Here is a 13,183-nt window from a genome sequence, read left to right as displayed (position 1 = left end):
CATTCTGCACTGTCACACCCACTTTCCCTAGCTAGCAGGGTTGATCTAATGTGCATGTCTGGCTAAGCAACAGGAACAGTAAGCCTCCCAAGTCAGCTGTCCAGCATTGGCCACACACACAGTGTTGGTGACACTGGGGGAGTGCTTTCCATTTCTCAGCTGTTTTCAACAACAAAGCGATGGGAGGGGGACACCATTACCTGAGATGACGTACAGTTTACATAAGGAGAGTAGTAGCTAAGAAGCTGAAAGGTGAGCTCACTGAGACAGATAATGAAGGAACCCAGTGTTCCATTCCTCAGCCACCTAACAATCTTAGAAAAGTTAATTAGTGCAGGGAATCAGAGCCCATGCAACCAGGGTTACAGCTACAGGGTGGAAGCTATATCTCTAAAGAATCAATGTAGCACCTGCTCCAATTTGTCAGCCTGAGCCACAGTGGGTTACTCTGTGTCAGTAAAATTCAACAAACAGAGTAGCAAGTAGCAGGGAGCCCCGAGGGTTGAGCACTGGGCCTTCTACAAAAGGCTGACCCTCTCCCTCCAGAGGCTGGTGAGCAGAGTTCGAACCTGCTTGGCTACCAACGCAATCACCTAAGAAGAGGCCATAAGCCATGGCTCAGTGAAGCAACTGGGAAAAAAATAACAAGAAAAAGAAATCACATTTGAAGGATGACTTTCCATGAAGTGCACAGCTGTGTGCTGGTTTCAGGATAAAACTGTGTGGTTGCATGAAGGGCACAGGCCTGTGTGCGTGTGCTGGTTATGTAAGGGACACAGCTGTGTGGCTTCATGAAAAACAGCTCCGTGTGCTGCTTACATGAAGGGCAGAGCTCTGGGCTTGTACATGCTTTTAGCCACTAAAGTACAATCCGTTCATGTTTTTAATTTGGGCAAAAAAGCTCTTCCTTTTTTGGTATGTGAAACAGCTTTTCAAGGATTAAAGCATTAAAAAAAAAAAAGCCTGATTTATAAACCAGATGTGAGCAACATCTTTTCAGGCTCCTGGTCGCTTTATGTTGTTTGTCACTATAACCTTCTCCCATGGGAGTTCTAGGAAACTGATGGTCACAATAGTGCCAAGCTTGCTGGAGGATCAGCTAGATTTTCTGCTTTGTCCAGTATCGTGGGTCTTTGTGGTCTTTAAACAAGGAGGTATTTGGCAAGTGTACCTGCACTGATGGGGGCTCTTCCCCAGTCACACTTTATGTGTAGTTGTATAGGATTTCTCTTCATAATATAAATGACTTTGTTTCATCGAGTTAGAAAAACCATCGAGAGGGTATTAGTTTAGATTTGTTGAAAAGCAAACAATGTTATAGGTTTGATGCAGGGATCATAGAAAAGTGATAGTTTTTAAAGTGCTATAAGCTTAAGAATAGATGCTTGAAGGTAAGCAAACATGAGAAATCAAACAACGTTCAACAGAAGTTTTGATGGCAGGCATGGTGGGGAACCTGAAAAGGAACTCACTTCCCACAAAAACACAACACAACTAATCAAAGGCTGACAGCAGGGATGGCTGCTTTGAAGCACAGAGCATGTGGCACTAAACTACAATCCTTGAAACAGGGGAAAGGAGAGGTGAGGTCTACGGAGGGCCCAGCTTTCTGCCAAACAGCACGTTCTAGGTCATGGTGCAAGAAAGTGAAACACAAATAGCCCAGAATTGCAAAGCTGAAGAGGCAGGGAGCAGACTTCCAGGCCAACAAAACTCCTGGGGAATGCAGAAAAGGGAACCTAAGAAGAAAACCTGCAAAAAAAAGAGTGAAAAATGGACCATGGTCTGAATTCTCATGTCCATCAAATTTCATGTGGAAATCTATTTACAAGTGATGGCACACACTGAAGGGAAACTTAGGAAGACACTAGCTTAGGAGGACGAGGGCAGGGATCCGACCTCAGAGACCCTTGCTCTTCAATCAAGAGAAGGTGGTGAGAAGACGCCATTCTGCCTGTAGACGAGCCGCCATTCCCAGATACTTAATCCACAGCCCTTGGATTTTAGACTTCACAGCCTCCAGAATCACAAGAGACAAACTCGTCGCTCATGAGCCATGGCAGTGTTCCTGATAGTATCTCTGTGGACTAAAGGATAGCGGCAGTACGCAGGCTGCAGAGCACAGTCAGGAGGCATCAGGCTGATCCACGCCACCCAAGTTTTACACCAAGAGGTTTAAAAAAAAAAAAGAACAAAAAAAAGTAGCATCCAATAGCTACCTGACCAGACTAAGTCTGGATCATTCAACAGGTGAGAAATCTTGTGTGGTACTGAAATCTGGTCAGCTTCTCAGAGCTAGAACCTTAGAAAAGACTTTACTACCACCACTTTGTGAGACCTTATACCTACAGGTACGTATAGCTACTGAGAAGGCTAAGCTGATTCCATGACAGACTTCAAATTGGCAGATATGGAGACGAGGCTTAAGAACTGGGCAAGTCTGGACAAACCCAGGCAAGTCAATTACTATTAGAAACCCCCCAGGCTCCAGCCTTCATGTCCTCGGAATTCCAACGTGCTTCAAATTGAGTCTTTGAACTCACTTGGTCATTTCTCTGTCTTGGTAGTAGGAGACCCCAGCACGCTGGACGTCTATAGAATAAGACACTTAACATTTATATACTATTTGAGTAAGGGAGATCATTCTTTGGCGACTCACAGACACTTATACTAGCATCAAAGAAGCTTCTCTTTACAACAAGTAGAAACTATCCCAGAAAACCACAAGTGGATACAATCCAGAGATCAAGAGATCATGGGGATCCCAGCCCCAAAGATACATCTACATAACAACTCCTGTGTCTGTGTCAGGGAACATCAAAGAGAGAACAGAAATATTGTAAGTACCATAACCCCATGAAGTCAGCTGTGAAACAGTTTCTCCTAGAAATGGCTGCATAGACAAGATTTTAACAAAGATAATATCAATGGGCATGTTAATGGGAAAGGTTGAGGTCTTACCATAGACAAAGAACTGTAGACAGCTAATGGCCACTGAGAGAAGGAGAATTAGCCCCTTCTGGGAATGAGCCCCCTTATCTGCTGTCCAATGCAGAGTGGTCAACCTTGAAACCACAAGCACATCAACAAAATGGGTCTTTGGGTTCAGGGTGGAAGGGATGGAGGAAGGGAGAGAATTTGTGTGAAATACTAAAAAAATCAAAGAGAGAGAGACTACCACATCCCCCTTGAGAGGGTCATGGGAGTGAAGAAAGAATGGGGGAAATGATACAATTCTAGTTCAGCTAAAACATTAAATAAACAATCTATCAACAACAAAAAACAAAGTTCTAGTGATAGGTAGAAAAATACTAACCAATTTAACAAGTCCCACAAAGAGAAAGTGATGCAGAAAAATAGATGAAGAAATGACAGACAACTTTCAATGCTGGGGGACAAAAGACAGAGATAATTATTTTTAAAGCATATATCAAGACACATCATGGACAAACTAAAGATAATGAGAACCATCTTCCTACAGCAAGACAGAAGGCCATTAGAGGTTTGGGAAAGACGGCATAAATAACAACAAACAGACTTTTACCACACACAACGGAGGGCAGGGAAATGGAAAGTCACCCTTAAAGAGAGAAATCTAGCCAACTCAGAATTCCACAGCCAGAAAAAGCAAAAAATAACTTTTTCACTAAAATAAAAGCAAACAAACCCTCAATACAGCTAGCTCCCCATCCCAGTGCAGTACTGCACTACAACAAGCAGCGAAAGAGTGCTCAAGCTAAGGGGAGAGCGGGAAGTCAGCTGGACCAGAGAATGGCGAGCATGTGTGCACTTTAATCTACAGAGAAAAAGTATAAGACCTAAGAGCACCAAAGAAGGCTGTACAGAGAACTATGCTACTATCAGCTCACCTTGACATAATGGCACAGTCTCAAGTATTAAGGGTGCATAGATGGCGCTGGAGAGATGGTTCAGCAGTTAAGAGCACTGACTGCTCTTCCAGGGGTCCTGAGTTCAATTCCCAGCAACCACATGGTGGCTCACAACCACCTGCAATCTGGTGCCCTCTTCTGGAGTGTCTGAAGAAAGCAATGGTGTTCTCATATACATAAAATAAATAAGTAAGTCTTTTTTTTTTTAAAGGGGTGTATAGAGGAAAAGCTATATAGGAAATAAAATGCAACACTGAAGCATGTGCAGGTAATCCAAAATAAAATGGATAGGGCACACAGAAGAACCACAATGTATGGTGGCCGGTTGTGGGAAGGGCAACTTCAAAATATAGACATTTGGATGGCAAGATGGCTCACTGGGTAACGGTGCTTGCCAGCAAGTCTGGGGATATGAATTTGATGTCCAGGACCCACAAGTGGGAGGAAAAGAACCAACATCCTCAAATTGTCCTCCGACCATCACGCATGTGCTTTGGCAAGCACACGCACACATATGCACACACACATAGACACTCATGTGCATGCACACTGTCCAAAAGGTTTCAAAGAAAATAGAAATTTTAAGATTTGGACTGGAGAGATGGCTTAGCAGCTAAAGGCATGTGGTCCTCTTACAAAGGATCCAAGTTCAATTCCTGGCATGCATAAGTAGAAAGCTTACAATTATGCAATCAACTATAACTCTAGCTCCAGATATCTGATGTCCTCATTCTGTTTCCACCTGCAATCATATGGTCCCACACACCCTCACACAGATACACATGTGCAATTAACTGCAAAGTAAAATTAGTAAGGGGCTGGAGCAATGGCTCAGCAGTTATGAGCACTGGCTGCTCTACAGGACCTGCATTCTAGCCTGGGTACTCACACAGCCACTCACAGCCATCATTCCAGTCCTAGGAGATTCCATGCCTTCTTATGGCTTCCACAGTAATGACATACATGTGGTGCATAGACATACAAGGAGGCAAAACATCTATGTACATGAAATTATAAATAAAGAGAAAAATAGAAATAGAAAAGTTCTAAGAGATCCCCATTCTCCTGTAACAACCAACACAGCTGGACACATGATCATAGTTACTAAAATGCATTGGCCAAGAGGTCACAATTACTCTATCCTAAGCCTACTTTAATAAGGGACAACCCACTTTAAAAGAAAAGAGATCCCCAGTTGCTGTGTCCTGACTAAAAGAAAGGGAGGAAAGGAATCTGCCCTAGACAAAAGCTGAGAAATCAGTCCAGCTGTGAAAGGTAGCATGTGAGCATGCGCACGCGTGTGCATACACACACACACACACACACACACGCATATGCACATATGCTGATGCAATTTTCCCAAGGTGCTCAAGGCTTTCAGCTAGGAAACACTGGGAGATGGAGATAATAAGAAAGCCAAGACAAATTTCTGGGAGGCAAGAAATCTTTAGAGTACAGAGAAGCAAATAAGGCCACAGTGGGACAGCAGGAAGAACCCTCACGGGATAGGGACCAGGGGCAGCTCTGGTGATGGAAATCTCTCAGCAATTGAAAAAGCCAGTCACCAGCATGTAAAACAGGAAGCTGTCTCCTGCAAATCAAAGGAAAGGTTCTAAATAGCCTGTAAACACAGGAGAAGGTACTTGCCACTCACAGGCAAGAGGAAAATACAAACTAAATTCAAAATAAAGGGACTATTTTTATACCAGCAGCATTGCTAAAAATAAGCAGGAGAAGCAGACAGGACCGCATTAGGAGGCGGGGTCAGATCCTCCAACATACTGCCCAATGGTGAGACCTGAGACAGTCTCTCTAGGAAGACTGCTAGGAAGCGTCTTATAAAGTTAAATGTAAGCCAGGCAGTGGTGGCGCATGCCTTTAGTCCCAGCACTTGGGGAAACAGAGGCGGGCAGATTTCTGAGTTTGAGGCCAGCCTGGTCTACAGAGTGAGTTCCAGGACAGCCAGGGCTACACAGAGAAACTGTCTGGAAAAACCAAACCAACCAACCAACCAACCAACCAACCAACTACATAAAATAAAGTTAAATGCACATTTGCCCTGTGAAGCAACAACTTTCCTTCTTGAAGTATTTCACCCCAAAGAAACAAAAACTGCATGTCCACAAAAAGCCTTGTCCCATTGTGTTTTATTATCTTTATTCGTATGAACATCAACATTTTTAAGTCTATATGCTCATCAAGAGGAACTGAGTACTTACACAATGGAATACTACTTAAATAAAAATAAGTACTGATATATGCAAGGACATCTACTCAATGAACTGCAGGAAGGCTACTCAAAACCATTCTCAGTGAGAGAAGTCACAGACAGGGGGGAGCAGCATGTGCTATGGGCACAGGAAGGACTCCTCGGAGGGGGGGAGGAGACAAGCAGACTGGAGGGCAGAGGGTGGGGCAATACGAGCAATATGATCTCAAGCAAACCCGTGGCTAACCAAAGTCACAGCAAAGTCTATTCTTTTTTTTTTTTTAATGAATTTATTTATTTTATGTATATGAGTAGATTGTAGCTGTCTTCAGACACACCAGAAGGTGGCATCACATCCCATTACAGTTGTTTGGAAGCCACCATGTGGTTGCTGGGAATTGAACTCAGGTCCTCTGGAAGAGCAATCAGTGCTCTTAACCACTGAGCCATCTCTCCAGCCCAGCAAAGTCTATTCTTTTGTTTAATTAATGTACAGTAATAGGCCAATGAGATGACTCCGCCGCTCACAGTGGCTGCTACAGAAGCCAGATGACTGGGGCCTATCTCTGCAGCACATAAAGGTGCAGGGTAGAATTGACTTCCCAAAGCTGTCCCAGCTTCCACACATGCGCATGGCACACCCCACATACCCAAACATCATACTCTCACCTAAGAATGATGAAATATTTAAACAGATTTCATTCACAGAAATGTGCACATGCATAATAATAATAATATGTTCACATTTTTAATTTACAAAAGAAACATAAAGAAACATGCCGCATGGCTTTATGACGTCCCGTCCCGTTCAGTCCTCAGAAGAGTTGCACAGTTCCTTCCCATGCCTCCATGCTAGTGTAGTGTTCTCTGTACCCCGTACAGTAGTAGTACAGTCAAGTGGGACCAGAAAGACATCATACAGAGGAGCAGCGGGCATATTATAAAAGGCGAAGAGGAGACAGAAAACACCCCAGGGCATACAGGGACGTTAGCAATTATGCTCTGACTGACTCCCAGCCCCTCACAGAACAGTGGTGCACAGCAGGCTGCAGGGCAGAGTGACAGGACCAGTGTGCTCCAGCTCCGACACCTCACACAAGCAGGCTGAGCCTCGGAGGCACTGGCGCAGCACAGCAGTGGGCTGCAGCTCACAGACACCACCCAGCCAGAACCAGTTCGAGTAGAAAGCCTGTGACATTCAAGACAGAGCCAGGAGGCGGGAAGATACTGAAGGAGAGCGAGAGCCTCACCCTGCTGGATGCTGAGGGGTCCCTCTCCTATCACTCTAACATGTCTGACCCAGCACCTGAGAAGATACCACGATACAGCATAAAAATCCAGAAAATAAGGCAAACCAACTCTCACAATCCCCCATGCTCACCCCACCCTGTCTCTTCCAAACTTCCTAGGAAAACATTGTTCCTGCTTCTGTCAGGTGCCCATAACGGGAACAGCCAGATGCTGAGAGAAGGCGAAGGCACTCAGCAGAGAACAGCAGGGCTCTGCAACCCACAGAGGAAGAGTTTTGGAACCACTTTCTAGTTATCTTGTAAGCCACGGTAAGCTTCAGAAACTGATAGACACTGGGCCTCACAGCAATGTGGACATGCAAAGACAAACTATGTACACTCCTAAAAGCACTTCTTGAGAGTTCTGCCTACTCTTATAGCCAGGCTCTTATATGTGTCCTGTGTTAGTTTAATTTACATCCTGAATACTTTTCATATTTCAATTAATGGCTATGACATTGTTTTCTTTTTCTTTTTTAAAAATTTATTTATTTATTATATGTAAGTACAATGTAGCTGACTTCAGACACTCCAGAAGAGGGCATCAGATCTCATTACAGATGGTTGTGAGCCACCATGTGGTTGCTGGGATTTGAACTCAGGACCTTCGGAAGAGCAGTCAGTGCTCTTAAGCACTGAGCCATCTCTCCAGCCCCTGACATTGTTTTGAAAAGTTTTTCAAGCACACACACACACACACAAACACACAAACACACACGCGCGCGCACACACACACACACACACACACACACACACACACACACACACGACAGCCCATATGCATACCTGACAGATAATCCACCACAGTAAAATGGGAAGCCTTTTGAGGGAATACAGCATAAAAATCAGCTACATAACAGGACAGACTGACTGTAGGAGGGACTGGCAACACTTATCAGCTAGTGTGGACAGCTGCCGAAGAACAACAGAAGAGACCCCCCCCCCCTTCTTTTCTCCATACCATGTCTCAAAACACAGCCAAACATCGGGGAGCTGTTTAGACTTGTTCAAACACAACCAAATATTTGCAATGACCTCACAAGGAGATGTATACAAGCAAGGCAAGGAAGTAGGAGTGCCTGTCCAGAACTGCACAGGATGCCTAGGAGGAAAGACACCTACTCTTGCCCAGGCGTGGTGGCATATACCTGTCTTCTCAGTCCTCGAGAGGCAGAGGCAGGCAGAGCTATGGGAGTTCCATCCAGGGCTACACAGTGAGTGAGAACCTGTCTCAGAACAAGCAACCTACTCATGGTTCACCTAAAAGCGCCTATTCAAGGCACATAGTTGCTACAGAATAAAATAGCACTCAAAACAAGGACAGCCAAGTGCGTATGACAGAAACAAAGCTGGGAAACTTAAAAAAAAAAAAATCCATGTCTGAATTCCTGCGGAACAGAAGTGTAGCTAAAACAAGTTATATGAAAGCAGTCAGGAAATAAATCCCTTCAGTGGTTATTAAGAGGCAGTCAAACGATGTTAGAAAAACACCATTAACTTCTGGGAATGCACCGGACGGAAATGACCACATTTCACCACAAATGTGATACACAGCAAAGAACAAAGAACAGAACAGCCGTGTGGAGCAGAAGTGCCGTGCCCTCGTGTGTACACAAGCAGGGTTTGCAAGCACTGCATTAGAGTCATGCATTTCGTTCTTTTGAATTTTGAGACAGCGTCTCTTGTGTCTAGGCTGGCCTTGAACCTACCAAGTAGCTGAGGCCAACCTTGAACTGCTGATCCTCCTGTATTACCATATCTGGTTTGTGCAGTGCTGGAGACTAAATCCAGGGCTTCATGCATGCTAGGTAACTTCTTAATTAATACTATTTTTTACAAAAAGACACCTTAAGCATCCAAATTTACTCACATTCTTTGATGTGAAATTCAGAGCCAACATCTCCTCACACAAACACCTTGCCCGGCAGTGACAAGAATGATGAGCGGACACTTGTCACAATGCACCCCACAGTGGCCCCAAAACAGAGACACCATCCTCTTACATTTACGGCAGGAGAACGCTTTGTCAGGTTTCACCTACAGTCCTTTGTTTCATTCTCAAACAGATACTTGCAAATACACTCAAACATCTGCTGCTGGTGCACACAGTCCTACAAACAGATTCCTGACACACGAGAAACTATACAGACAGGGATTACCTGGAGGTAGGAATTGTAGCTGGTTATTAGCTAAGCGAAGATGACGCAACGCTCTCAGACGACCAATTTCTGGGCAAACGATCTCTAAGGCATTGTCACTGAGATCCAGACACTGGAGTTTCACAAGGGACCCGATGGCTGCAGAGAGAAAAGGAGAGGAAAGGCAGAATGAGTGTGACTCAGTGTTCCTAGGTGACCGTTTCACTCTTGACTCTGTCTGTCACTCCCACGATGTGAAAATGAAGTTGTTAAAGTGGAAAGTATTTCTACCTTGAGATAAAATTAACTTACGAACAAGTAAAAATGTTAAAGCAACAGGGGGAGGCGCAGGGGGAATGTGTGACTAAATAAAGAATTCAAAGATGAACCCAGCTGGCGTGGTCCTGTGAGGCTGAGGCAGGAGAGTAGAGTTTGAGGCCAGCAGGGAGACACAGGAGCCTGTCTCGGATGACATCACTAAGAGCAGGGCCTGGGATGTAGCTCAGCTGTTTAAGAGTCTTGCTCAGTCCCTAGAAGCCCAGGTTTACAAAGCTCAGGCAGCACATGCTGGTAGCCCAGAGCCAGAGATGCAGAGAGGGCCCGCGGCCCACCCTACTCACTAGTACTCATTTCGCTGTTTCCGACGGCAGTCTGTCTAGTTAATTTTCTTGGCCATTTATTGTCTTTAGACGTCTCCATTTAACCTTTCATAACTGGACTTACATTTTAAAGCAAATAAATTGAAAGTCCTTTAGATTAAAATTCCCTAACACACCAACCAAAATAGGTTTAGGGAGCTAGAGATGGAGACAGGGTTCAGGGTTCATCTACTCATAAAGCAAAATATAAATGACACTGTTTTCAAACTAAGAATTATAAGTGTGCTTACCTTCTGGGACCACAACTATGTTATTTGAGTGAAGGTACCTGTGACAAAAGAAGGGGAAAGCTGCTGTTGGTATTCAGTATTGTGCCAGATAACCAGCTAATACAAGCTCTGTTTGAAAACTAATCAAATATAAGCAAAACTCCCCAAAACACACAGACGTAACAACAGCTAATACTTTGAGAGTAATATGCTAAATCACAAATATTAAATCTATCTTCTCATTTTGTCCTTTAAAAATCATTAATATAAAAGAAATCATAAGGTATTTAACCTCATTTTAAAAAATTACTAGTTCTATAGGCTGGAGAGATGGCTCCGAGGTTAAGAGCACAGGTTGCTTTTCCAGAGGTCCCCAGTTCAATTCTCAGCAACACCATGTGATATTTTATAACCACCTTTAATTAGATGTAGAGCTCTCTCTTTTGGTGTTCAGGCAAACATGCAGACAGAACACACTATAAATAGTAAATAAATCTTTAAAAAAATTACTGGTACCTCTAGTTAATTTAAATTATTTAGGTTTTCAGAAATATATTTACTGTGTAAGGAAAAATCAGTACCTATTATGTAAAAGGAGCTATCAGTTTTAGTTTCTAAACAGTAAAAGAGGACTAAAGATCATTCTAACTGGCTCAGCCAGCCATTCAGAGCACTTGTTCTTACAGGGAGGGTCCCAGCACCCACCTGGTGGCTCCTAACTGTCCCTAATCCCAATTCCCCTTTCTTCACTACACAGGCACTAAGTATGCATATGGCACATCCATACTTGCAAGGAAAACACTCAGACAAAATAATCTTTAAAACAAAGCTCTTAAAGATATCTCTAGTTGGCAAGTTTACTGTAACCCAAGAACAGAGATTAAATGTTCATTAACGTCTCTGTAGAAACACTCAGATGCCAAGGCACAGAAATCTGACTTCTCAGCAACAGAAGTCTTCTTTAAAAAGCCCTGCAAGTCCAGGCTAGTCTAAGTCATCAAGGCTTTCCCACTGAAGCATCTTTGGCACACTCTGGTGGAGACTCCAGGTACCATCTGACACCACATATTCAGAGCCAAATGCCGGGACTGCCAGAGATCATACAGTAAAAATAAAATCAGTGATAAAACTTATTTTCATGTGTGGTAAGGCAACTCAATTTTAGAACACTTGATTTCAAACCAGTCAATTTATTGTAGGTAAAAAATAAATCCCCAAAGTATTTTAAAATATAACTTAGAAATTTTCTTTCACATCCTGACTATCTTTAGTGAATGTTAAAATATAAGTACAGGATAAAAGCAACAAATTTGTGAAGCCTATTCTCTGCTGAATTAAACCAGTGTTGTGGAGGATGTTAACTTGTGGGTTTTGAAATCAGCTAAGACCAGACACACTCAGATGTGAGACTTTTTCCTCCAAGAAACACCAAGGGCTTTTCACTACTAACTCTAAGGTTTGAAACCAGTTTTTCAAAAGTTGCTATGAAGAGAAGCGACCAGGTTGTCTGACAAGATCATATGCTCAAAATCCTCAGGAGAACACAATGAAAGCTGAGGAGAGAAACAAGCACTCCGGCTGTGCCATTTGGCCAACAAGCATTTCCCCTCCTTCCTCTCATGGCCCTACATCACCACCGACAGAAGAGAGACCTGAGCCTGGTCTTCTTGCCAGTCAGTCCAGCAACAAAAACTTTTCTTTTGGCAAAAGCTGGTGTCGTTAGGACTGGCTTCTGTGTTTGCCAGGCAGCAAGTCTTCACTTGATAACCATGTGATACAATTTAACCAAGTGTGCACTCTAAAACAGACCCCATTCTCTGCTTTGTGTATATGAATTGATTACACATTTTGAACTTAATACTTTGGGAAGAATTCTTGATCAAGGTCATTTGTGCCAAAAGACTGTAAGTAAATGTGCTGGACACCCACTACAGTATGTAAAAATGCATTTATTGTACAGGAAAACCAGATGCCATCACATAAAATAGAAGCAGAGTTGAGTTTTAAAAACTACTTCAATAAAATGCTTGTCTGGAGTTTTACCTATGAAAATGTCCAAGTACTAGAGTACAATGTAAGATGTTCTAGAGTACACCCACTATTATGACTAAAACTTAACGACACATTTTAATACACTAATGTGTCTATAATAAAGATGCTATGTAGCACTACAGTATTCCTGAGCCTAACTACACATTGGAACTATCAGGGTCTCCAAAAGATCATCCATTTGTGCACAAAGTACAACGCAATCCCAATTCCACAAATAATTTAGAACACAATCAACTGAGAATCCACATGGTACAGAGAGCAAGTCTGTCCTAATAACTGGGTGACAGGTCTACCAGAGCACCCCACTGTCTTTACTGCACCATCATAGTCACATGACCATGGGAGCATTAGCAACACCCTCAGTCTCCTAATTTATAATCACAAAAAAGCATGCTGGCCTGTGTCTGTGGACTAGAGGACGGATGGTGTGGTGCTCTCAGCGGTGTTGTGGGGACGCCGTGAGAGGTCAGTGGACATGCCTGCTGTTGGGTGTCTGGGGAGCACTGTGACCACAGGCTTCGGATCCTCAATTTTATCATTTTTTTCTTTTTTAAATTTCAGAGTAACTGAAATCTTGATGTTTCAAAGTAGTTAGTTTTCATCACATTTTGCTGAAATATTGCAGGAAATTAAATTCATGCTAGTACAAATGCCACTTAAGGGTACAGTCACTTTGGCAAATGGCTTGGTCTTTTGTCTTATTTTTTAATAAACTAAAACAAAGTTTTACTCAATAT

The 13,183-nt window shown here is 43.1% G+C and overlaps 1 protein-coding gene across 2 annotated transcripts in view; it reads right to left on the bottom strand.

Moving 5' to 3' along the window:
* The window catches only part of Lrrc28 (leucine rich repeat containing 28), a 131,673-nt gene that overhangs the window by 95,158 nt on the left and 23,332 nt on the right, over positions 1–13,183 (bottom strand). The window contains exons 4-5 of one of the 2 annotated variants that reach the window (XM_052160927.1): positions 10,416–10,453; positions 9,548–9,685 (exon numbers count right to left, since the gene is read on the bottom strand). In XM_052160927.1, the coding sequence (XP_052016887.1) occupies positions 9,548–9,685; positions 10,416–10,453 (176 nt within the window). Of the gene's footprint in view, positions 1–9,547; positions 9,686–10,415; positions 10,454–13,183 lie in introns of those variants that run through there. The other variant, XM_052160935.1, reaches the window with a different exon arrangement.

The sequence above is a fragment of the Apodemus sylvaticus genome, chromosome 1 (assembly GCF_947179515.1).
Source record: "Apodemus sylvaticus chromosome 1, mApoSyl1.1, whole genome shotgun sequence".
NCBI lineage: Eukaryota > Metazoa > Chordata > Mammalia > Rodentia > Muridae > Apodemus > Apodemus sylvaticus.
Note: the sequence above shows the minus strand (reverse complement) of the source record. Positions and strands in the feature narration are given on the sequence as shown.